The following is a 25,004-nucleotide window of genomic DNA, read 5'->3' as shown; positions in this document are numbered from 1 at the left end:
CCGAGTCCTTCCCGGACGCCTGGCTCTCTCAGGGCTGGGCCGGCTCCCCCTCCCCTGGCCTTCCCAGGCCCCGGGGTCACCCTTCCTCCAAACCACGCGGGCCACGCTTCAGTCTGGGTCTCACTGCCATTGCAGTCAGTTCCGGCCCCTCTTAGTGCAGGACCTGGCCCGGGTCCTGGGGACTGAGCTGGACGAGGACGAAGGTGACAGACGCCCCGCTGCTCTCAGAAGCACCCGTCTTCCACGGCCACGCCTGGTTCCCAGCCCCCGTCCTTCCCTGAGCGGCCACGGTGCCCCGACCAGCCTGCGGACCGCCACCCCGCCCCGCGGCAGGGCCCTGCAGGTCTTCCAGCCATCAGTGGTTTGGACAAAACGGCACTAAATCCTTCTAGACAAACACCAAGGGGCTCGCCCAGATCCCCCCGCCCCCCCCCACACACACACACACACACACAGCCTTGGAGCCTCGGGGCAGGGACGGAGCCCACGGTCAGCATCCCTTTACCCCGGGGACCAACCAGACTCGCCAGGGCCTCCCAGCCCCGCTGGCCTTCCTGTCCTCCCCGATGGTCCCCTGTCCAGGGCGGGTGTCAGGGGCACAGCCGGCTCCGCCCTGCACGCGTCCTTGTCCTCCCTGCGCCCCAGCACCCAGCGCCTCCTTTCCAGGAGGGAAGGACGCCTGGAGGAGCCTGATGGAGCCACGCAGGGACAGCCAGCGTTTGGGGGCCTGAGCCTATACAATCGAGGGGCCACTTAACGTGCACAGAGCAGTTCGTTTTTGCAGGTTCTACCGAAGTACAGACAGGCAGGCCCCTGGCCGCGGCCCTGCCCGGGCTTCGGGGGCTCCTGCAGGTGGGGCCTGGAGCCTCCGGCACCGCCTGGGACTTGACGGTGGCCCTGCTGCCCGGGCGCCGTGTGTCGCAGACGGGCCGCAGGGCAGGGCGGACACCGACGCCTCGGGCGGCCGGGACCGCTGTGGGGAGCACAGTGCCCCGGGAGCTTCGTTGCCTCTGATGGCAGCGGGGCGCTGACCACCATCAGGCCCAAGCGTCGCCTTCTGGGCCGTTTTCACTTGACTTGGCCCGTGTCCTGGTCGTCTGGCAGGCTGGCTTCTCTCTCTTCTGTCGCGAATTCCGTCTCTTTGCTGTTCCGTGGGCTGAGGAGCAGCTTTGTCTGTGGGGCTGAGCATCCCTGGAGCTCCCCCGCCGAGGGCAGGGGGGAGGGTTGTTTGTTTTGTTTTGTTTTGTTCCTAAACTCCACAAATAATAGAAGAAAGATATTGTTTGTGGTGGTGCACCTGCTTCCCCAGCCAGGGAGCCGTTTTGTGTTCCGTCCCCTCCACCCTCCTTTCATCCCGGCTGCGGCTTTGTTGTCGGTGGGAACGTCAGTGGCTCCTGCTTTCTGAGGGAACTTCCTCTCCCAGGCCGGCCGAGATCCTCCCCAGAGTCCCGGGGCTGCATTGTTTTATCGCCTCCCCACCCCCACTCCATGTAAACCACATAAACACGCACCCAGATGCGCAAGATGCTTTTAAAGGAGCAAAAGCAACGCAGGCGTGAGGGCTCCTGGGTACATGGGCATGTGAGAGAGAGAGAGATTCTGAATGTGCTTTTGCACACACGCGTGCACGTCACAGAAAGAGCGAACGGAGTCTGCGTGATTTCCTGCGCGCGTTCCCCTGGGCTTCAGTACAACAGAAGCCGACACCATCAGGCTTCCTCGGGCTTCTTTGCTTTTCTCCCCGTCCCAGAAGCTGCAGGTGATCAGGAGCTCAGCCCCCTCCTGGTTGTCCCTTCTTTCCCCGGGGCTGGTCTCAGCCCCTGCTCCGGGGTCACTGGGCAGCGCCACCACAAAGGCCCCGGAGCCAGCGGGGCACCGTGCACGTCTCCAGGTGCCAGGTGCGCCCGGCTTCGTCTCTGTGCCCAGCTCCCGGCAAAGGGCTCACACAGGGCGCGCTCCATACAGCTCTGCAGAATGAAGGCTGAGCACGGTGACCTGGGGGCAGCCACTTCACCACTCTGCCGCCGATTCTCTGCCTGACAAGGAAGACGGTGGACTTCTTGAATTTGTCTAATGCTATTATGATGCTCTCGGTCAAAAATGGATTGAATTCACCCCAGAAAGAGCTACACTCAAAATCCTGCCACTAACCCGTTGCCGTCCCCTCCCCATCACAACCCTATTGTCTCTGCCTGAGTGAGGCTGTGGGTCTGAGAACGTGGCCTCCAATTCGGAAGATCCTCTCTTCACATACTCCACAGCAGTGTACCTATCGGTTCTTCAGCCTCCCATTTATCCAGACCATTTCGCCTAAACATTGTATGTGTTGCTCTCCGGTGACGCTGGGTGGATGGAGTCTGTCCCTCCCTCTTCTATTTTCTCAGTTTCTGTAAATGCAGACGCTGAGCTCCCTAACCCCACACCATAGGTTTAGACTAAAATGTGGAAATATTAAAACCGCTGAGACCCCTTAACTGGAGAGAAGGTAGAGACAGAGGTGAACTAAGAACTGAAAGGCAGGGGAAGATATTCACCAATGATACATTTGATCAGGGGTCAATATCCAAAATATGTAAGGAACTTATACAACTTATACACACACACAAACACACACACACACACACACACACACACACACTGATTTAAAAATAGACAGAGGGCTTACCTAGACTCTTCTCCGAAGAGGACATACAGATGACCAATAGACAGATGAAAAGATGCTCAAGATCATTAATCATCAGGGAATGCAAGTTAAAAGCACAGTGAGATGCCACCTCACACCTGTGTGAAGAGAAGGGAGCCCTCGTGCACTGTTGGTGGGAATGCAGATTGGTGTAGTCACTATGGAAAAATGTGGAGTTCCTCAAAAAATTAAAAATAGAACTACCTTATGACCCACATTCCCTCCCGGGTGTTTATCTGAAGAAATCTAAAACACGAATTTGAAAAGACATATGCACCTCCATGTTCATTGCAGTGTTATTTAAAATAGCCAAAAAATAGACGCAACCCAAGTGCCCCTCAGTAGATGAGTGGGTAAAAAAAATGGGGTACATATATACAATGATATAGTACTGGGCCATAGAAAAGAGTGAAATCTTCCCATCTGCATTTGCAATAGCATTGATGGACCTAGAGGGTATTATGCTCAGTGAAATAAGTCAGACAGAGGAAGACAAATACCACGTGATTTCACATATATGTGGACTCTAAAGAATAAAATAAGCGAACAAACAAAACAGAACCTCATAGTTACAGAGAACATCCTGATGGCTGTCAGAGGGGAGGGGGTTTGGAGGGCTAGATGAGAAAGGAGATAAGATTTTTTTTTTAAAAAAAAAGAACTGAATGTCTTTAGGGAGAACAGGTCCTTAGTGGGAATATAAAGTAGAGGGTCAATGTCCCTCCACCCCCATTAAGCACTTGTAAAAAAGAAGAAATAGACTTGAAAAATCATATGAGTTGGATTTTTTTTTAAAGCAGAATTTTATAATAGTAAAGAGAAAATGAAATTACCTTCCCTGGTAGCTTTCAAAATAAAAAATGGAGGGTGGGAGGGTGTTTGGATCTGTCTGCTCTGCTTCTTCGTGGTAACAAAGGGGTGGGTTGCATACACGAACTCACTCACTGTTTTCTGGGTGCCTCCTATAGTCAGGCACTGTGGAGTGACACACCTGTAGAAGTGAATAAACCAGGAAAACAGACAGTAAGCAGATAATTGGTGACACATCTGCCAGATAAGACTAAGTGCTACAGAGAAAAACAGAAGAGGAAAGAATGGGGGGGAGAGGGGAACTAGGTAATTAGGGTTGTCAGGGAAGACCACACTGGGAAGGTGACCTGTGAGTCCGAGAGCACAGAGTGGAGTAGATTAGCAGCAGCGGAGAACATTCCAGGTGGAGAAAAAGCCGGCTGCTTGGCCTGCAGGTGAGGGCACACGTGCATGCTCCAGCCACAGCAAAGCGTAAGAAAGAGGCAAGAGATGAGGTTCCAGAGGTGCTCAGCGGCTCAGCTGTGTCATTCTTTGATTTTAGGGTTCAATTCCGCATTTAGGGGACATTCCTACACACCAGAAACAAAACAGTGCCCCAGGGGAGGTTTTAAAAAGGTACAAGTGACTACAGAACATGTGCAGTAATGAACTCTCTCAAGGATAACAGCCCATCTCCTTCTGCCTCGTGTGGTATTCTTCAGTCTCTTCTGCCAACTGCGTGCCAATGATTAAGTTTTCAAAGGGAGGTACGGTCTTTTAACCAAGTCTATGTCAAAACCCAGCACCAAGCACTCCATGAAACATACTAACTTCACGGTAAATACGGCGAGGCATCCTCGCACAGAACTCTAAAGAAGCACAGCATCACGGCCTATTACCTTACAACCTGAAGCCTGCCGGGCCCAGCCCGTGTCCCAGCACAGCTGTGGACCCGTTCTGGGGGCCGCGGGCCTGGGGAGGCAGCTGGGCTCAAGTGCTGGGTGATACCCGCAGGCGGAGCAAGGAAAGGCCCGGCTCGTTTCCTTCCTTCTCCCCCGCTCCCTGCCCCCTCCCCAGCGCAGACCATCCGGATCAAGGCCAGCATTAGGTTTCACGTTGAGGTTCAAACAGCTTGCTCTTTGTGGGACTCCCCACTTCCTGAAATCAGAGGGCGCTGGGTAGGGCCTGGGTGTGCTGAGTCACCAGCTGGCTGTACACGCGCTCTCGCACTCCAGGCCGCGGGGCTCAGCGCCTCCTCCGTGCAGTGAGCCCCGGACCACGTGGAGAGCATCTGAGAAGAGGCTGCTGGTGACCATCGGGACTTAGAACAAAAAGGATGAGTTAGCTTCTCTCAGCTTCAGAAAACGTGGCTGCTCAGACGGAATTACAAAAACCTCTGCCCTTGTCTCTCCAGCATACACCGCCCCGGCTGCCTAATCACAGCCTTGTGTATTTTACACGAGGCCCGAGTTTATCCAGTAAGCATATGCACAAGCCGGAGGAAGATATCGGAAAATTCCAGCCCCCAGGGAGCCGCCGGAGGCCCGCCCTAGGAGCTGAGCCACGGCGGCTGCCTGAGGCCCCGTCTTGCATGCAGATAGGTTTTGGTAAGTTAGTTACCGACTATACAAATCACACAGTTTCACCTAAACATCTAACATTGGAGATGCTCTTGAAAACTTGAAAGATCTGGCCTTCAGATCTTTTGGTGCTGAACCAATTGGCCTCAGACAGAAGGTGCTGGAAGACGTGCTCCCTGGGTCAGCACCACCAGCATCCCCTGCTGCTCCCCCGTCAGTGCCTGTCCCTCTGAGGGTGCCCCCGGACCCTCGTCCAGTCCAACCCCTTCACCCCACAGAGGGGAAGCAGGTCCAGAGAATTATGCATGACTTCCCCAAGGTCACTCAATCAGGTAAAAGCCACGCAGGAACCAGAATCCGGGTCCTCGTCCCAAGACGCTCCATTCCCCGGAGCTCTGGTCGTGACATAAACTGGCCACGTTCGAAGCAGTGCCTCAGATGACATCAGCTCTGAGGTGCTTCTCATTATAGACCGTCGCTGGGCACGAATGAAGGCACCAAAGCTGCGGTGGTGGTGCAGACCAGGGGGCTGGGAAGTCTGCGGAGCAGATGTGTGTCCTGAGGGCTTTGAGCCAGAAGTCACCCGTATTTAACCGTGCAGGGGCAAAGCAGGCCTGAACTGAAACCGCATCTTCATGTAACTATAGTGAACACGTTAGAAATGGTATTTCTTGCCTTTTTATCTTAGAGATTTTTTTAATGCAAGAATTCTGCCCATCATTATATCAATCCATTTTAAGACATATAATGAAAATAAATGGGTAATCAATGGGGCCTGTCAAGATTCTTTATGAGCAGGGATGTTATTTTCCTCATAAGGTTTATCGGTTGACCATCTAAAACGGGCCTGTTTCCCCGGGCAGAAGTATTACACACGTATGTATGAGAGTATGCTGGCACTGATGCCCACCGCGTGCATGTTTTCTCATGTGCCAATTCAGAATAGAAATGAGACTTTTCCTACATTCACTTTTCTACATACCACTGGCTTAGCATCATAATTCCATCCTGTTTCCCCAGAAGCTCCAATTCCACCTGCACCATTTCCACAAACCTGTCACCTTGAAAGGATTTAAAAAGAAACCAAAATATAGTCAATAATACTGTAATAACTGTATGGTGCCAGGCAGGTACGGGAAATATCGGGGTAACACTTTGAAGAGTATGATTGTCTAGTCACTATCCTATACACCTGAAACCAATACAAAATAATATTGGATGTAAACTGTCATTGAAAAAGTTAAAAAAGAAAAAAGAAAGCAAAATATTTCTTTGAAAAAACTATGTAATCTTGAAAATGAACCTCCACACCCCCTTAAAAAACGACAAAAAAAAACATGTAGTAACCAGGTGGTGACAAGTGCAACATTGATGTGACAAGGGCAACATGTCGCATGCTTCACTCCTTTCTCACCCGCTGAGCCGCCGTCTAACCCCGGGTGCCCGGAAGAGCCCCTGAGACGGTCTGGCGCGGTGCTGCGCGGTAACGCGGCAATGTCATTGGGAATCGCAGTTGCTAAAATTAAACTGGCACTTGGCCGAAGTTATCCTCACACTTTGCACCCCACACTATGACAGAAGGTGTCCACGGCTCAGGCAGCCCTCACACAGAGCTCTGGTCACAAGAGGGACCCACGGCCAAGGCCGCACAGAGAGAGTCCCTGCCCAAGCTCCCAGCCCGAACGTCTCTTGGCCTTCCCGCCTTCGCTGCTTTGGGCAAAGAAAAGGAGGGCTCTGCTTTGTCATCCGCCAGAGTGGGTTTTCTCCCTCGCTCCCCACCTCCCTCGGGATCAAGGCCAACTCCTGGTGAGCTAGCGGGAACCCTCTTGAGTGGCAGGAGGAAGACTTTTAAGGCAACGGGAAGGCACTTCTGCCAGGCCGAGATGACTGCCTCTGTTCCAGCTTCCTCGCTGCACAGCTCAGGAGTCAAATGCAGCTAAAGGGTTAAACACATTCCTTGGAACAAGACAAGGAAAGATTCCTGGAGCCGTGCAGGTGCAGAATTACAGCCTGCCACAGCTCACCACGCCACCGATTCCCCGCTCTCAGAGGGAGCAGCGCTTGGCTTTCCGTATTTTGCCATGTTAAGAAAAAGGAAAGAAATGAAAGAAATTTTCTGCTCTCTTAGCTTGGGACCAAGCACACAGGAGGTGCTCTCGGTAAATATTTCTGGAATGGTCAACACAGTTTCGTAAGGTTTCATCAGAGTTCCTTCCCACCTGCACCTCTGGCCTGATACTGAAGTGTCTGGTCCACAGACGGCCAGTTTAGGGCCAGGCCATGGGGCGTAACGGCTAAAGGGCTGTCTCCTTGTGGGAGTCAGGCGAAAGCCTGCCCCGCCATCCAAGTCATCTCCCTCCACAGCACAAATCGCACAGCTTAGAACTCCACATGAAATGCAAGTGTTCAACTGGTGATTGTGAAAAACGCAAACAGGAGAGAATGTATCATTTCTTATCCAACAGAGAAAGGCCAACGGGTGCAAGACACACAGCGGAATAGTTTGTTCCCTCTTTTTTATTGAGCCACAACACATCAGTACAACAGAGGTCCAGCCCAGCTCGGTGGAGGTGTCCAAGCTACTCCTGCTAAACAAACAAACCTGGAATGGCCCGAGTCCAACGACACAAACAAAAAAGGAGGCAGCAAAGCCCTTTTAAATACCTCCACAGCCACATCTGCATGCACCAGAAAGGAAAACACAGCATAAAAGTTTGCAGGGAGAAGAAAACATGGCCCATCCTGGGAGAATCGGGGTGTGCCGTCAACAGGTTCCACTGGACCGTCCCACGGCACCACTTGCCCACCTGGTTCACTTATCCGTGTTAGCCTCTGTGAGACCCGGAGATGAACATGCATCACACTGCTCGGGGCTGGAAATGCAGGGTAGTCTGTGCAATTATCCTCCCCTCCTCCCAGCCAACTGCCCCAGCTGCACGTGGCTCCCTCCTGACTGAGCCAGAACTGCCCGTCTGGTCCCGGCAGACAGCTGGCCATGAACTCAGGGCTCCTGGTGGTCTCTGTACACCCACCTTTCCTGCTGTAGGAGGCAGAGAATCCGCCTTCTTTCTTGGATAAAGCTGATCATCTGATTTGTCAAACGCTTTGTTCAGAAATACAAAATCCAATATCCCCCCCCCCCCCAAAAAAAAGAATATTATTTTCAACACCTTCATTGTCAAAGTATTAACAAACAGCTTCACGTTAATATTCAGCATGGTGGTTTGGAAAATTAATTCTAAACACAGAATGTAGCACAGCCCCAAAATACTAAGAATTCCCCAAACGCTGAGGCAAAAACTGAATCACTCTTAGACCAATAGGTTTACAAAGTAAATGAGGCACAGTACAAACCTATCAGCAGGTGTTGGTTTACACTATTTCCATTTAATGTTTGGAACAAAATTTAAAAACTGCTAATACATGTCATGATTTAAAAAAAAAACATTAAGAAAGAAAAAGTAAAACAACAAACCTTTCGTCTCTCAACAGAATTTATCTGGAATTGTACCTTTTTCCTCTTTATTATAACTGACGACTTTAAGGTGATGTCGGCAACCGCCAGCTCAGCTGGGATTGTCAGGTGTCCCCCCCTCATTCTACAGCATCAGTCCTTTAGAAAGCTCCGATCTCCGTCCCCCACGGTCTGTAGGGCTTGCCAAGGTTTGCTGCCTGCGTGGGTGCCGAAGGGCTCAGCGCGTTGGGAGAGAGTAAGTGGAAGGAGCCGAAAGAGAAGGGGAAGGCGGAGAGGGAGGCCACGGAGGAGAGCAGGGGTGGCGACAGTTTGGAGGCGGAGGTGACCACGGGGAGCACCGGTCCAAGGCCACCGCTAGGGGGCGCTCGAAGGGTGGGCGCCTCGGGATGTGCCGCGGCCAAGCGGCCCTGGGGGTGCGGGTCCGTGGGCGAGGCCGCCGAGCCGCTGTTCCCGTGGCCGTTCTGGGGCAGCAGCAGCGGGTGCGCCCCGTGCGGGGGGTGTCCGAAGGCGCTCCCCCAGGGAAGGTGCCCGAGGCCCGCGTGCCCGCCACTCGCCGCTTCCCGCTGGGAGGCGTAGTTGTTGAGATGCGATACCAGTCGGACTCGAAGCGGGTCGGAGGCATCGAGCCCTTCGATGATGCTCAGGTAGCGGGCGACCTCTGCCAGGCATTCCCGGAACCCCAAACTCCGATAGTCCATGGCCAGGGCGTGCGCGTCGAAGTAGCCTGGGGCAGAGAACAAAAGAAAAACCGCTAGAACGGCCCGCCTTTCCTCAATCCCAGGGGCAGCCCTTCCCAGCAGAGACCTCCGTCCTGAAAAGACGGCACTCACGGGCCCTTCGGAAAGTCCAAATATTTTGGAGTCGCCCAAAATCTCTGCATTAACCAACATGAGACGTATGTGTTTGCTAATGCGAGTTCAAAGCCCAATTAGAAGCCGCCGAGCAGAAATGAGAATTGTACCCTACCGGCAGATGAAACTATGTTCATTCCTTCCTTTAATGTTTTCCCCCAACAACAACAAAAAACACATCAAGGGCAGAGAAACCACAGGGCAGTGAAATGCATTAGACACGCAGATGTAAGCGATCATGCAGCTCTCGGGCGCTGGGTCCCGGCTGGAGACAGACACACAGACCCCGGCCCCCCACCTTCCCTTAGGTTTGCTCGGCCTAACCACAACAGGTTTCTTTCCTCCAGTCATGTGGCAGCTCATTTTTTTGAAATTCTGTACATAAAATTAACACCATATACTTTTTAAAAAGCTCTCTTCTCAAAATGGCAATGCACAAAGGTGGAGAGAGCTACCTGATCCTCTTCGGGGCTGCCACGATGTTAGGGCACTTCACACATAATAGATATTTCCCATAAGAAGGAGCTAATGTGCAGGGGGGTTGGGGCAGTGAATTCGGTGGAGAAAAACCTCTGTGCATTTCAAAACGCACATGCAGGCAACTGCACACACCTCACAGGGGTCCTCCCCACCCCCAAAGCACCCAGTAAAAACAAGGCAGCGGCTGCAAAGACCCTGGCCTGCACTGTGGCTCACTCTGCCCCCACTCGGGCCCAGGCAGGGGCCGGGCACACGCACCTTTCCCTCCTGCCGTGTGCAGCATTTTCAGGTGATCCACCGTCATCTGCAGGATCTCGGCTTTTTCCAGCTTAGCAGACCCCTGGAGGAGGGAACAGCAAAAGATTGACTCGGCACCACGTGCCCTTGGGGAACAACTTAACATCCACATGCATGTCTGTGCTGTGTGCATCCTAACAGTGCAGACTAAGGCAAAATGAGTTGTCTTCCAAAAATGTGTTGGATCTGTATGAATTCTCCTCGGCACAAGCAACGCGGTTATTTTCCAAGGCACGGACAGGTTCCAGGGAATGGCCGGGAAGGAATTGGGTGTGGGTGGCTGCCCCGGGCGCTCTCCCTACTTTCTCCATTACCTGCTTCTCAAAAGCACTGGGTACCAGCCTCCTCAGCTCAGACAAACTGTTATTGATCCGGTCTCGCCGGCGTTTCTCGATGATCTGCAGAAAGCAGGCAAAACAAAGGAGGACATTTCCATTACGGCTGTAAATCCCAAAGTGAAGAAAGGTGGTTCTTTCCGTTAATTTTTTTTTTAAGAGCACTGTAAAAAAACTCACGCCTCTCCGTCTTTTCCTGGCCAGGATCTGTGAAGACGTAGTTGGGGACATGCAACCTAGGGCCGAACTCAAGTTTCTGAAGGATCGTAAAAACAAACAGGAATCGCTGTTAGGAGAGGGTAGGTGGTCTGAAGGGTCGCCCCCACGCTCTCCCCGCACTCAGACTGTCTTTGCAACTTGGGCCTGACAGCGCCTGGGGGTCCCGCGCAAAGGGATGGGCAGAGGGAAGGCAGGCACGGGGGCGCCCGGCCCTCGCCCGCTGTCACCGCGGCCGGCCCGCGCTGGCCTCCCGCTCTGGCTCCGCTCGGCCGCCGCCGACTCACCCATTCTCATCCGCGCTCTCCTTCTCCACCTCGACCGGCTCGTCCAGCTCGCTGTCCGAGGAGCTGTACTCGGGGTGGGCTCGCTTCATGCTGGCTGCGCGGGGCTCCGGGCAGCGTCGGCGCGGCGGGCAGGGAGGAGTTAACAGCAGCGGCGACTCTCCGCGGCCGGCTGCTCGGGTTCCGCACACACTGATCCGCTCACGCTCTGCCTCCGGTTAAAACTCAACCATCCCTTTCCCACGCTGCGCCCCTTCCCAGGGCCCTGGGGAGGACGAGGAGTGCAGGGGGCGGGCGAGGGGGCGGGGGCGGGGGCGGGGGCGGGACGGCGGCTCCCGGGCAACAGCCTCCCCTCCGCCAATCCGGCTCCTCGCTCCGCTGATTGACAGCTGCTCAGGGGAGGGCGCGGACGAGGCCGGGGCCAGGGCGAACCCCGCGACCGCCCCCGTGCCAGCCCCAGCTTGGCGGCGCTGCGTCGGCTCCTCGGGGGCTTTGCCGGCCGCCGCTGGTGGGAAGGAGGCGGCGCGGGCCGGGGAGGCCGGGCGGGACACCAGCGCGCGGGCGGCCGCGGCCCGCCCCGCCCCGCACGCCCCGATTGGCCTGGCCGCGCGCCAGGGGCCGCGCCTGCAGCGCCGCCGCTGAGCCGCACGCGCCACGGGCCGTGGGAAAGTGCCGGCTCCGCGGCCGCCAGCCAATCCGGCGGCTGGCGACGGCGACGGCGGCTGCGCTGGCGGCGGCGGCGGCGGCGCTGGGCGTCCGCATGAATGGAGAAGAATAGGCGGGCGGGGGCGCGGGGCCGCACGAGGGCGCGCCGGCGGGGGCTGGGCGGCCGGGCCCCCAGTGTGAACCTGTAATCGGAATCCGGGCGCCGAGCTGCCTCGGAAGCCGCCGCCCCGCGCCGCGTCGAAACCCGGCGGCGAGGGGCGCGCGCTGGCCGGCCGGAGCCGGTGCATCTGGCCGGGCGGAGCGCCGGCCACTCGGCGGAGCGTGCTGGGCGCCATCCACAATGGCCACCAGCCCCGGGGCCGGGAGCACAGCGTGGCAGGACGTGGGTCGGCGAATGTTCTTTTCGGTTCTGGGGCCATGTCCCCACTTGCAGCCGGGCTCGCTTCCGCAGGGCCTTCCCAGCCTCCGGGATAGAATGGGCCTGTGCATCCAGGTCCCGGGGAAGTGGAGCCCTTGTTTTCCGGGCTAACGAGTGGGGGAAAGGGCCCCTTGGGGTATTCCTTATGGTTTTTGGTTTGTTTTCTTTTTTCAGGCGTTGACGGTCAGGTGCTCTCAGAGGGCGCCCGGGCGCCCGGGCCTTGCGTCTGAGGCCGCCCTCTGCGCATTGCACGTCTCTGATCCGGAGACTCGGACGCATGCACCAGGCACGTCCAGCCGCAGTGGTGGCGTGGCCAGTACTGACTGCTAAGTGAAGTCCCTGTCCCCAAAAAGACAGATTGAAAAAGAAAAAAAAGACAGTGTGGATCTCGGACAGAGTCCCGATTCAAGGATTTGGAGAAGCAGCCAGATGGTTGGTTCGGGTCTGGAATCCAGGCTTCTCTGTCCCCTACCGTGTGGCAGAGCCGTGTCTTCCTCTCGGGCCGCTCCTGCGGCTGCTGACCTTGCCATCTGTCGGGGAGGAAGGCTTGATACATATTGTTGAGGACGATACAGATTTCTCACCTCTGCAAATGGCGTCTCCCTTTCTCTCCCTCCTGAATTATTGATCTTAATGCGGCACGCTGGGTGGCCTGAGCCTCGGGCTCGTGGTCCTTTCTTTTTCTCAGCCCCTCGCCCCCCCATACACGTGTCAGGCCACCTCCTGGCTCCCACTGAACCTCATGCTACTCCGCTTTCACCTCCAGCCCCTCAGCCTCCCTCTGGCCTCCCCTGCTCCCTTGTCTAGGCTGGGTCCCTCCACCCGCCACCTGGAATGTGTTCCTGCCCGCACACCAGACACCCCAGCTCCCTGACATCCCACCGGGGGCCACTTGCCAGCGTGCAGCCAAGATCCATCCTGCTGCCCTGCCCGCTCTCGGGGAGCAGAGCTCTCTGGGGGTTGCTATCAGCACAACAGAAGTTCTGCCTAGTCTGCAGTCAAGCACATAACTGCCACCTGCCTCTCCCCTCCCCGAACCCAGTGGAACATCCACCCACGCCCATCAGCTTCCCTCTGACCCTCTGACACTGCCCCTCGGAGGGTCTGTAACTGCCCCAGCCTGTGGATTTGCGGTGCCAGCTTTCCTGCCCCGGCCCTTTCTGCTGCCTGTAGGGACACTGGCAAGCGCAGATGGGTGGGTGAGAGGACAGAGCGAGGTTGGGGATTCCTGGCTCCACAGGGGTACCTACACAAAATAGTTCTCCCACATTCAGTTTCACTTTTTCAGTAAAAAAAAAAAAAAAAATACACGAGGTTTACGTTTAAAGTTTCCATTTCCCCTGCTTCTCAACTCTGACTCTTATTCATCCACCCAGCAAGTTATTTTCCATTGTCACAGATGAAATAAGATCAATTATGTGAAGCATTTACACAGTGCTGGGGCATTAGTAAGTACTTCATATACAGCTGCTGTTATTATTAGCTATTAATAACCTGATTTACAGGGACTACATAACTGAGTGTGGGTTTCCCTCTGGTATTCTTCTGGGATTCTGTTGCACATCTAATGAGGCTCAAAGGAGGAGGAGATCCTTGTCTAGTAACTGGATGTTTTAAAAACTCTAGAAAGTAGTTCCCTTTTAAGAGGGTGAGAAAGCCAGTGTTCTCTTTCGATGCCCTAGATCAGTGGTCGGCAAACTGCGGCTCGCAAGCCACAGCCCCTTGAGTGTTCTAACGCCACTTCTTCAAAATAGACTCGCCCAGGCCGAAAACCGACTTCTGCGCATGGGCCACGAAGTTTCAATCGCACTGTACATGCGCGCCCGCACGTGGTATTTTGTGGAAGAGCCACACTCAAGGGGCCAAAGAGCCGCATGTGGCTCGCGAGCCGCGGTTTGCCGACCACTGCCCTAGATTATGTTGGGTAGAGCTAGAACATAAGCACCTGCTACTCCTTAAGGAAAGTTGTGCTTTTTGAGTATTTTATTAGGGACCATCCCCTGAGCAGACTGTGCTGGTGTGAATAAATGAGTGGTGTCTTGGGAACACACCCTGCCTGTCAGAAGCCACGGGAACTGTCACCCAGAACTGTCAGACCAGCGTCTGAAAGCGCCCGTTTCCCTCTGTTCTCACACTCGCTGCTCTCTCTAGGTGCTGTCTCAGGTGCCCGGTAGCTGTGGCCTGTCCTGCCGTGCTGTGCAGAGGTGCCCTAGCTCATCGAGGTCAGATGGAAGACTCCTGGGCGTTAGCCCCAAAGGCAGGAACTGTTGAACTGGAAGCCCCGCAGGGCGCAGTGTAGAGCCGGGAGAGAGGATCCCGAGTCCCTGCCTGGGTTCGTACCCTTTCCTCGGTGTCCCTGGAGCCTGTGACCTCTCTCTGCTGAGTCTCAGGTTCCTCATCTATAAAATAAGAATAACCCCTCAACTTTTGTTTTTGGTTTTTAAAGGCATGCCCTTTTGGGGAGATCCTGGTAACACATCTGATTCTTTTTCTTTTTTTAATCTTTGCCCAACAACATGCTTAGAGAGAGGTCAGGAAGGGGAAGAGAGAGAGACATCCGTGTGAGAGAGAAACATGGATCTGCTGACTTCCATGCATGCCCAGACCAGGGATCTAACCAGAAACCCAGGCATGTGCCCTGACCAGAAATCGAACTGGCACCCTGTCTGTGCACAGGATGGCCTCAACCAGCTGAGCCACCCGGTGCTGCTGCTGTTTCCTTTGAAAGGCGAAAGGAGACAAAGCATTTGTGGACCGCCACACGATGGCCACAGAGCGGCTGCTTGATCCTGAGCTGGCCCGGCCACCTGCGAGGCTGTTTCTGCAGGTTTTCTTGCTCCTGCCAGTAAGTAAATTCCTTCAGGGCGGGCCAGGGGATATTTAAAATGCCAAAGCGCATTTCACAGAATGGTCCTCCCAAGATTCTCTGTTTTCAGTCACACTGGGGAATCTCAGCGATGTCAGGGCGCACGCTGCCATGAATGGCTCTGAGAAGTGACGTGCTGCGGAGGTGCGTCATCCAGCAACACATACCCCACCCCTGCACGCGTACTTAGCCAAAGGCTGTTCTCAGATGCAGGTAAGTTCACCAGGGGGAGCTGGGGGGCTTGGCCAGGCCTGGTGGTGGTGATCTGGGTCCTGAACATCAATGAGGCACTGCCCAGGCAGAGCTGAACTTGGGGGGCCAAGATCCCACAGGCAGTCACTATAATCTGGGCCTTCAGGTGACCTTGCTTGTACTCAAAGGCTAGTGGGGCCAGGCAACATTCCAGATAAAAGGGAAAGAAAGAAGCAAAAGGTGTTTGGATGTCATTTTTGCTACGGACTGAATTGTGTTCCCTCTACATATGTGGAAGCCCTAACCCCCCGGTGTGGTGGTATTTGGAGATGGGGCCTTTAGGTTTAGAGGAGGGTGGGGCCCCCATGATGACATTAGTGCCCTTATAAGAAGAGACCCCAGAAAGCTATGCTCTCTCCGCCAGGTGAGGACAGTGAGAAGGCAGCCTTCTGGAAGCCAGGAAGAGAGCTCTCACCAGCCCTTGACTGTGCTGGGATCCTGATCTCAGACGTCCAGCCTCTAGAACTATGAAAAAATAAATCTGTGTTGTTTAAGCCACCCAGTCTCTGATATTTTGTTATGGCAGTTGACTAAGACAATTCCTATTTCGAAACTCATAGAAATTTAATGTATCTTTCCAGGTAGGCATTTCTGTTATAGATGTGTTCTATTTCACAGCTTTTAAAATACATCAGATTTTGCCCTGGCCGGCATTGCTCAGTGGTTAGAGCATCAGCTTGGGAACAGAAGGGTTGGAGGTTCAATTCTAGTCACATACCTGGATTGCAGGTTCCCCACCCTGGTTGGGGCTTGTGCGGGAGGCAACCAATTGATGTGGCTCTCTCACTTCGATCTTTTTCTCTCCCCGTCCCTTCCACTCTCTCTAAAAATCAATGGGGGAAACATCCACCGATAGGATTAACAAAACAAAAAACATCAGATTTTACTTTATCAGTAATTGAAAGAGCTAAACAAATGATTTTTATACATTTTTCCCACTTAAAAGACCCCATTTTTACAGCATCAAAGATATATTTTTATTCTAAAAAATTTTCGTTTCAAATCCCTTATCCATTACAAGTTAATGAAATAGGACAAGTTTCTTCCCAAATAAATGGCTAAGGGCGTGGTGTTTCTGGCAGGTGTCACCATTTAACAGGAGCATGGGGTTCAGTCTGGAGTCTCCCTCCTGCCCCTCTCCTTTCTGAGCTGCTCATCAAATGACAGTGTCTATCTCCGCTGCAGGGTCCCACCATGCAGACCTGGCCTCCTGGCCTCTCCCTGGGACACGAGCCCAACGAGCCCAGACTCTCCTCAGGCTTCTAATCCCACCCACCCCCACCCAGGCCCCGAGTTCCGTTTACTGTGGACGACCCTCTAGGATCAACTTCCAAGTGCCAGGCGCTCGCTCACCCTCTCTCTGGAGCACAGAAGATCTCGTTCTTATTAGAATGTGTTTAAAAAGAGAAGCTTCATGAACGATTCTTTGGTGTTTATCATTGTGAACTTAGATCCTCTTAGAACACACGTGCGCACACACACAGATCTCGCGGTAAGAGTTTTCCACACCAGGCATGATATTCTAGACTGTAAACATTCTTCCTTCTTGAATTGTTGAACCGGACACTCAGGCCCACAGCAGTAAATGGGGTGGACACACCGAAAAGCTTAGGGAAGACGGAACAGAAACACAGCACAGTGGCTTCTGTGTCAGCATTTTCTCTCTGATTCTCCTTTGTGACAAGCCCGGCAGGGAAGGAGGCCAGGAGGCAGCCCGATGCTCCCCAGGAGGACTTCTCCTCCACAGGTTTACCCCTGGGACCTGGTTTCTAGGACCCAGGGCTTACGTGCCAGCCAGAGAGAGTATATTAACAGATGGAAGGGAATAGAGTTCTGCAGGGTGAGATGCTTCGAGGCAGTGGGTCAGGGCACGGTGCTGCCTGTATTCCCTCTGCAGGTATGCGTGGCATGGGTGGCGTTAGGAGATGGTTTGGTGGGCTGTGCCGTGGTGGGCGAAGAGGACCTCCAGGGTAAAGACATGGAGTGGGAGAGGGACAGTCCAGTGACAAATGATGACCACGCCAGTGAGGACAAAGAAAATGAAACAGGACAAGACAACTTAGGCTCAGGACAGAATGGGGAGGTTGTGAATGCCCATTACACACCGTTGAGGGGATACAAAGAGAATGCACACGTAGGAGACAGAAGTTCTAGAATTACCTGGAAATCTGTTAGGAATGTACCTGGATTAGGGCTACGGTTTCAGGGAGGGAAAAAAAAAAAGAGAAAGCAGTTCTGAAGGAACACTGAGCGGTACGCAGCATGTCATTCTATGGAGATCATGGAGGGAGTGGAGAATCATGCCCAGACTGCCTACTCCAAAACAGCTGTTCTCAGCTCTTAGCACCCACCAGTTACCTGGAGGGCAAGGTGATGCTGACCCAAGTACCGCACTTTGGGGACCGCTGGGAGACCATTTGTCTTAGTTAATAGAGAAACTTGGTCTCACAGAGGGCAGCTGAGGAGAAAACAAGGTGGGAGGGGTTCAAGTCTATCAGATCACCATGAGACACAACATTCAGCTCTGTGTCTTTGAAGTCAGCCAAGATCTTTCAAATGATAAGAACTGTGCACTTTTCTAGTTAATTCCGGATAGATATTGAATTCCTGAATTGAGCTCTTTGCACTGGGGATGGTTTTATTGGTGGTGGTAATGGTTTTGGTGTTTAAGAAAGTATCTCACTACTTGAGAGACCACGGACTCTGCAAATAAGTTTCCCATGGGAAGTGCTCCGTGGAGGAGACAGGAAGCCATTGTCTCCTCTGTGTCCAATGACATGTGCAGGCCCCCGAAACACAAATAAATGAGCAAATAAAAGATAAAAGTGCAAAGGAGACCATCCTTTCCATCTGCAAAGGCAAAATAATTAAAAACTAGGTGAACATTACAGTGGTAATAATAGAACTTAATACTACATGTTAATTATATAAACAGAGAAACTGTTATAATTCCTCCAGGGCCCACTCCCTTCTTTTGTATTGAACTATGACTGTCTCTCTCATATATATATACGTGTGTGTGTGTGTGTGTGTGTGTGTGTGTGTGTGTGTGTGTATTCCAACTTCAAACCCTAGAACCATGCTGTTCTGACTAGTAGTTCTTAAGCTTTACATATATGTTGGGTGTATCAGAGTTCAATATAAAATACACAATATACACTGAGTGGCCAGATTATTATGATATCTGAACACATAATAATCTGGCCACTCAGTGTGTGTGTATGTGTGTGTGTGTGTGTGTGTGTGTGTGTGTGTGTATTTATTAGAGGCCCGGTGCATGAATTCGTGCATGGGTGGGGTCCGGCCAGCCTGGCCAGGGGGATGGGATATGGGCGGTTGGCCAGCCTGCCTGCTGGTCGAACTCCTGGTTGAGGGGACGATTTGCATATTAGCCTTTTATTATATAAGATATACACTAAGTGGCCAGATTATTATGCATTCAGAGATCATAATAATCTGGCCACTCAGGCCCTAGAACTATGCCATCCGGCCTGGTGGTTCTCAAACTTTAGCGAGCACCAGACTCACTTGAAGGACTTAAGAAAACACAGGGTCTTGGGCCCCACCTGGAGGGGGTCTGATTCAGTAAGTCTAGAGTGGACTCAAGGATTTGTATTTCAACTTCCCAGGAAAAACTGATGCGTGTTTAGGGCCATATTTTAGGAACCGCGGCTTAGATCTATAGTTTACAACTCACAACTTGGCCACATATTAGAATAACTTGAGGTGGTTTATTATTATTTTTTTTTAATCCCGATTCTTATCACAGACCTCAAAACAAATCCAGAATCTCTGGGAATGCAACCCAGGCATCAGCAGGCTTTTGAAGTGCTCAGTGAGTCCCACGTGGAGCCACCGTGGAGGATTTCTAGCTAAGTCAGTAGTGGTCACATCAGAGTCACTAGTAGGACTCCCGAAACCAGCCTGCTGGCCCCTCTCCTGGGGTTTCTGAGTCAGTGAGTCTGGTTGGGTCCGAGAACATGCATTTCAATCACGGTCCCAGGAGACGTTGCTGTTGGTCCCAGAACCACACTTGGAGAACCACCTAGTTAGACCCACTTGAATGAACTTGGGATCTAGTGGGAGATCTGGCATAAAAGACTGAAGTTAAGCTCCCCAACGCCCCAAAATACCAACAAAAACTGGGCACTGGGATTTAACAAGTCCGGGATGGCATGGGCATAAGTATGCTTTTCAAACTCTCCCGGTGACTGCGTGCAGCTACGACTGGTAGTCACCGCCACACCAGCAAAGGATGCATGAAGGCCTCACCTGTACCTTTGGTTGCTCACCTGATTGAATATGACGTCTTCCAACTGTAAGATAGTCCTGCGTTAATAATTACATGCAATATCTATCTCTGTGCTGCACTGAACTGAATGGAAGTTATGACAGTCATTTCTGAATTCGAGAACAAACTAGGTTAAGCGAGGAGGGGATCCTCCCCCTCTTATTGCTATAAATACAAGTTACGTCTGAAATTGTTTTAATGTAACATGGTAACCCACCCTTTGTTGATCTGCAGCTAGTCATGTCAACAGAAACATTATAACTGTTATTATAACAGCAGTTTCCTATAAATGAGAATTTATGCTTATATCTAAATAAACTTGAAACCTGATCAAACACCCTGGCTCCAGGAAATGACTTTGGGTTTGGACAGCACAAACCAGAGAAAAGGGTTTACTGCCAGCTGAAATTTTGAATACACGGGGTCATTTTAAATCACATAGTATGAGAATAACTTGTCTGCTACAGACAGTAGAAGCTGAGATTTGGGGGTGGGGTGGGGTGGGGTGTGGAAGGGGGAAGTGCCAGACGGAGTCAGCTCCTAACTAGACCAACTCAGCCATATCGATCAAATACTTGTTTGTAAATAATTACTCTGTACATCAGCTTTCCCTGGAAACTATTGTGCTTTAGCAGCTGATTTAGTACGTCACCATTCATGATCCTTCTAGAATATACCATGCAAGTTCCAGGTCTCACACGGAGAAAGGCTTTAGAAATTTAGCACTGGGAAAACTGAGAAGCTCACTAGAGTTTTGTCATCAGACAAAAAGACACGCCATAGCAAGAACTGGCGAGGAACCGCAGAGACTGAGGAGCTGACACATGGCTGGCTGGGAACTCGTGGCCAATGTGGAGCCGTCTGTCAGTTTCCTTAAAAGTTAAACATAAATTGAGCACACAAGGAGCAATTCTGCTCCTGGGTGTTTACTAAAGAGAAGTGAAAGCATGTCCACACAGAAACATGTGCATGCGGATGTTTATAGCAGCATCTATACTAATAAAAGAGTAATATGCTAATTAGACCAGTAGACCTTCCGGAGACCTTCCAGACATCCTTCCGGACAAAGCCAGGGGCTTGGCTGGCCTGCAAACCACCCCCAAATGGCTCACAGCCCCTCACCCAGGCCAGCCATGCCCCCCAACGGGGACCCTCACCCCGATGGGGGCGTGACCAGCCTGCAAAGGGCTATTAGCCCCTCACCCAGGCCGGTCACGCCCCCCAGCGGAGACCCCACCCTGAAGCAGGTGTGGCCAGATTGCAAATGGCCATCATCCCCTCACCCAGGCCAGCCCCGCCCCCCAAGGGGACCCCCCCACCCTGATCTGGGACCCCCTTCAGGGCAGACCAGCAGGCCCCCACCTGTGCACCAGGCCTCTATCTATACTAATAAAAGGGTAATATGCTAATTAGACCAGGAGACCTTCCAGACATCCTTCCTGACAAAGCCATGGTGGCAGGGCCGAGGCAGAGGTAGTTAGGGGTGATCAGGCCAGGAGGAGAGGACAGTTGGGGGTGATCAGGCCAGCAGAGGCGGGCAGTGGGGAGTGAGCAGGCCAGCAGGCAGAGTGGTTAGGGGTGATCAGGCAGGCAGGCAGGCAGGTGAGTGGTTAGGAGCCAGTGGTCCCAGATTGTGAGAGGGATGTCCCACAGGGATCAGGCCTAACCGGCAGTCGGACATCCCCCGAGGGGTTCCAAATTGGAGAGGGTGCAGGCCGGGCTGAGGGACAACCCCCCCCCCCCCCCCCCCGCCTGCACGAATTTCGTGCACCGGGCCACTAGTTATTCATAATGGTCAAAAGGTGGAAATGTCCATCAAATATCCATCACAGGTGAATGGGTACACTAAATGTGTTTATAGCCCATGCAATGGGATATTAGTCAGCCATAAAAGGGCAGTACTGACATACTCTGCTACAACGTGGATACACCTTGAAAACATGCTCAATGAAAGAAAGCAGTCACAGAGATGAGAGCACATGATTCCACTGAGATGAAAGCCTGGGGGAGGCCTACGTCAGACAAGGCTAGAGAGGCAGAAAGCACTTTAGTGATTGCTTAGACCTGGGGTGCAGGGAGGGAGAGAGGAATGTGGGGGAAGGGAAAGTTAAAGGGCTTTTTGTTATCTTTTGAGAAGATGAAAATGTTCTAAAATTGACCCTACAGATGGTGGCGTGTATCTGTGAGTGACTAAAAGCTATGGAACCGTCCACTTTAAGTGGGTATGTGAATTACATCTCGGTAAAGCGATCATATATGGAACGTGGCTTACTGAGAAATGTGGAGAGCAAATTTCCATCAGCCCATCTCTGACATCACCTTGGACAGGACTCTGGGCGCATGCGCAGGGAACGTACCACAACTAGTTAAGGGGAGCGGGGTCTGGGGCGCCGCTCCGGGTCCTCACCTCGCCTGCTGCCGCCGCACTGCACGCGGAAAGCGCGGGGACCACTGGTCCCCAAAGAATGCACCCCGCAGACCTCCGGCGGGCCTGCTGCTAGGGGGCGGGGCCTGCTGCTAGGGGGCGGGGCCTGCTGCCAGGGGGCGGGGCCTGAGCTGCGCGGGAGGACGTCTGATGACCGTCTTTCTTCCCCCTCTGCCCCAACAAAGGGTGACCGACCTCCCGCGTGACCTGGCAAGAGCTGCGGTCCCCTAAGCACGTTTCCCCCCATTGTGTGCCGGAGCTCCCGCCGGAGGGACGGCCCGGAGGCCGGGCGCCCCGGACCCGCGGGCCCCTCCCGGCAGGGGAGCGGGGCGGGGGCGGGGGCGGGGAGCTGCCCGGCGGCGCAGCCCCGGTTCCCACGCTCCTATTGTTGGCCACTTTGTTTCCAATTCCCATCACGTGTGCTAATTAGTGAGCGCCCAGGGCTGGCCGGGAGGCGTGTGGCCGCCCCGGAGCCGAGGAGAAAGATCACTTCCTGTGGGAGCCCTCCCGCTCCTTCCCGGCGCCCGTCCCTGCCGCCCGGCGGGAGTGGGAAGGGGAAGACGTGCTGGCCGTGGGGCAGAGGCCACGGCGGCGTGGAAGAAGCAGGGTCAAAGGAGAAAGTCCCACAGACGCCGCATGTCGGAGAGGCTTACAAAACTCCGCCCACAATTTCCGTCAGTGAGCCTTTCCCAGGAAAGTGTTGGAGTGTGACATTTAAAAAATCTGTGTTCACACTCCGAATAACACAGGCACATGCACCAGGGAAGGGGAAGAAAGTGCGATGTCAAGCTGTGAGTGACTTTCCAATCGGTGACTTTTGAGCCAGTGACGCGTGTGTGGACGCAGGACCCTGAGTCTGACGCGCTGGGTGCGGAGCTTTAGGAGGTGCAGCGAGGCGAGAGGCCGTGGACAGAGGACAGGCCGCACGAAAACGCGCTTCTGAGTTTCTTGGCCTTTGTTGGGTTCAAGATTCAGTAGCACTTTGATGCTCACGATGGAAGGCTCCACTCGGAAGACAATGTTCTCCACACCCCCTTCCCATAAATAAGAGGGGAGCTGGCTCTTTAAAGGACGCACCGTCTAACCTTCTATGTTCTAGCAACGGAGAAGATTCTGCTCTTTCCATGGAAAGTGGCCGGGCGGCCGAGGAATAAGACCGAGGGTAACTTCATTCAACATGCATCCATTAAGGATTTTTTTTAAAAAATATGTTTTTACTGATATTAGAGAGAGGAAGAGAGAGAGAGAAACATCAATGATGAAAGAGATCTGCTGCCTCCTGCACACACACACCCCTCATCCCCCCAAACCCGCCCCCCCCCCCCCCCCCCCCCCCCCGCCCCATTGAGGATGGAGCCTGAAGCCTCGCATGTGCCCTGACTGGGAATCTAACCGTGACCTCCTGGTTCATGGGTCCATGTCAACCCCTAAGCAACACTGGCTGGGCCAGCAAAGATGTTTTGCCCAGGGCTGGAGGTGGAGCGATGAGACACCCTGAGCCTGCCTGTAAGCCGTTTCCAAATTCAGTTGAGGAAACAGATAAGCTTGCAAACCCGCAGTTAAGGGTGACCCCAGTGGGGGTCTGTGTTGGGGACCATGAGCGCCAGACAAGGGCCCCAGAGCCAGCGGGGACTTAGGAGAGGCTCCTAGAGAAAGGATGACTCATCTGACGCTGCAGTGACAAGTGGCCAAGGGAAGGGAGCAGAGGCATTCTGAAAAGAGGCACCAGGGTGTACCCCACGGCCTTGATGGGGTGTGAGCACAGCTGCTGCAGGGCCAGAGTGGGGTCACGGGAAGTCTTGTTGAGGTAACCTTGGACTTTAGACTAAAGGCCATGAGAGATTTTAAGCAAAGGAGTAAGATCCTCAGGTTTGTCCTTTACAAAGGTAACTTGGGCCCAGCCGGTGTGGCTCAGTGGTTGAGCATGGACCATGAGTCAGGAGGCCGCAGTTCTATTGCTTATAGGGGCACATGCCCCGGTTGTGGGCTCGATCTTCTGGGGCATGCAGGAGGCAGCTGATCAATGGTTCTCGCTCATCATTGATGTTTCTATCCCTCTCTCCCTCTCCCTTCCTCTGAAATCAATAAAAACTTATTTTTAAAAAAGCTTGGGTGGTTATTTGCAGGATGGGTTGCAGGGACTCGGGCTAGAGTCAGGGATTGGGGGTTGGGACTGACCCAGTGAGGGACTGAGAGGCGTGGAGAGGACGGCAGCTTCCGAGGTGCTCAGAAGCTGGAACGACCGAGCATAAGGTCAAACTCATGTTGGCCACGAGCAACCAGGCGGCGGCGGGACCACTTCAGGTCTCTATCTTGCACACCTGGATGAGTGGTGATCAGGTTCATGGGGGTGAACAACTCAGAAGACAAAGACCAGGCTTTGGGCCACGTTATATTAGAGTGACTGTGGGCGTCCAAGCAGGTACCCAGGTGGATGGGAGCTCAGTGCACGGGCTGGGGCGGTCAGGCAGGCGCTGGCGCCTCTCACCCACCGGCACTCTGAAAGACGCCCACCTCAAGCAGCTCCCAGGCTGGTGCTCAGGAGACAGGAGGCAGGAGCCCACTTCTGTGAAGTATCGAAAGTGGTCAGATTCACAGAAACAGAAACAGATGAGGGGCTTGCCTGGGTCCAGGGGCAGGAAAAAAAAGGGGGGGGGGGAGGAATTGTGTTCTGATGGGTGCAAGCTTTCAGGCGGCAAGATGTGAAACTTCCAGAGGTCCATTCACAACCACATGGATAGACTTACCTCCACTTACACGTGGTTGAAATGGTAAATTTTATTATTTTTTATCCTATGTAATAAAAAGCTAACGTGAAAATTGTCCCATCCACCAGGAGTTCAACCAGAAGTTCATCAGGGAGTTGAACCAGGGGGCGGGGCCGGCCGGCCAACCACCCACGGCCCCTCCCCCTGGCCAGTCTGGCTGGATTGGCCCCAATCGGGGTGGACTGGCTGGACCCCACCTGTGCACGAATTTGTGCACCAAGCCTCTAGTCACAATAATAAAAGAAGGCAGGGGATAGGACTCAGGAGGGGGAGGAGGTAACCCTGCCAGCGTCCAATGCCCACGCTAGGAGGAGATGCTGCCCTCTGT

General features: G+C 53.5%; 1 protein-coding gene and 1 long non-coding RNA gene across 2 annotated transcripts; one reads left to right on the top strand and one right to left on the bottom strand.

Annotated features, from left to right (window-relative positions):
- Nucleotides 1–7,619: 7,619 nt before the first annotated feature.
- Nucleotides 7,620–11,228, bottom strand: HEY1 (hes related family bHLH transcription factor with YRPW motif 1). The gene is made up of 5 exons (XM_079795921.1): nucleotides 10,994–11,228; nucleotides 10,671–10,746; nucleotides 10,470–10,553; nucleotides 10,117–10,198; nucleotides 7,620–9,251 (listed from the first exon to the last, which is right to left on the bottom strand). Exons 1-5 carry the CDS (start codon nucleotides 11,080–11,082, stop codon nucleotides 8,668–8,670), a joined length of 915 nt encoding a protein of 304 aa, XP_079652047.1. The 5' UTR covers nucleotides 11,083–11,228; the 3' UTR covers nucleotides 7,620–8,667.
- Nucleotides 11,229–14,047: 2,819 nt separating this feature from the next.
- Nucleotides 14,048–15,678, top strand: LOC307113924. Its single transcript, XR_013814917.1, has 3 exons — nucleotides 14,048–14,406; nucleotides 14,751–14,919; nucleotides 15,557–15,678. It is a non-coding gene; the product is annotated as an uncharacterized lncRNA (long non-coding RNA).
- The last annotated feature ends 9,326 nt before the right edge of the window (nucleotides 15,679–25,004 follow it).

This window comes from Cnephaeus nilssonii (assembly GCF_951640355.1).
Source record: "Cnephaeus nilssonii genome assembly, chromosome: 18".
In the NCBI taxonomy this organism is placed as follows: domain Eukaryota; kingdom Metazoa; phylum Chordata; class Mammalia; order Chiroptera; family Vespertilionidae; genus Cnephaeus; species Cnephaeus nilssonii.
Note: the sequence above shows the minus strand (reverse complement) of the source record. Positions and strands in the feature narration are given on the sequence as shown.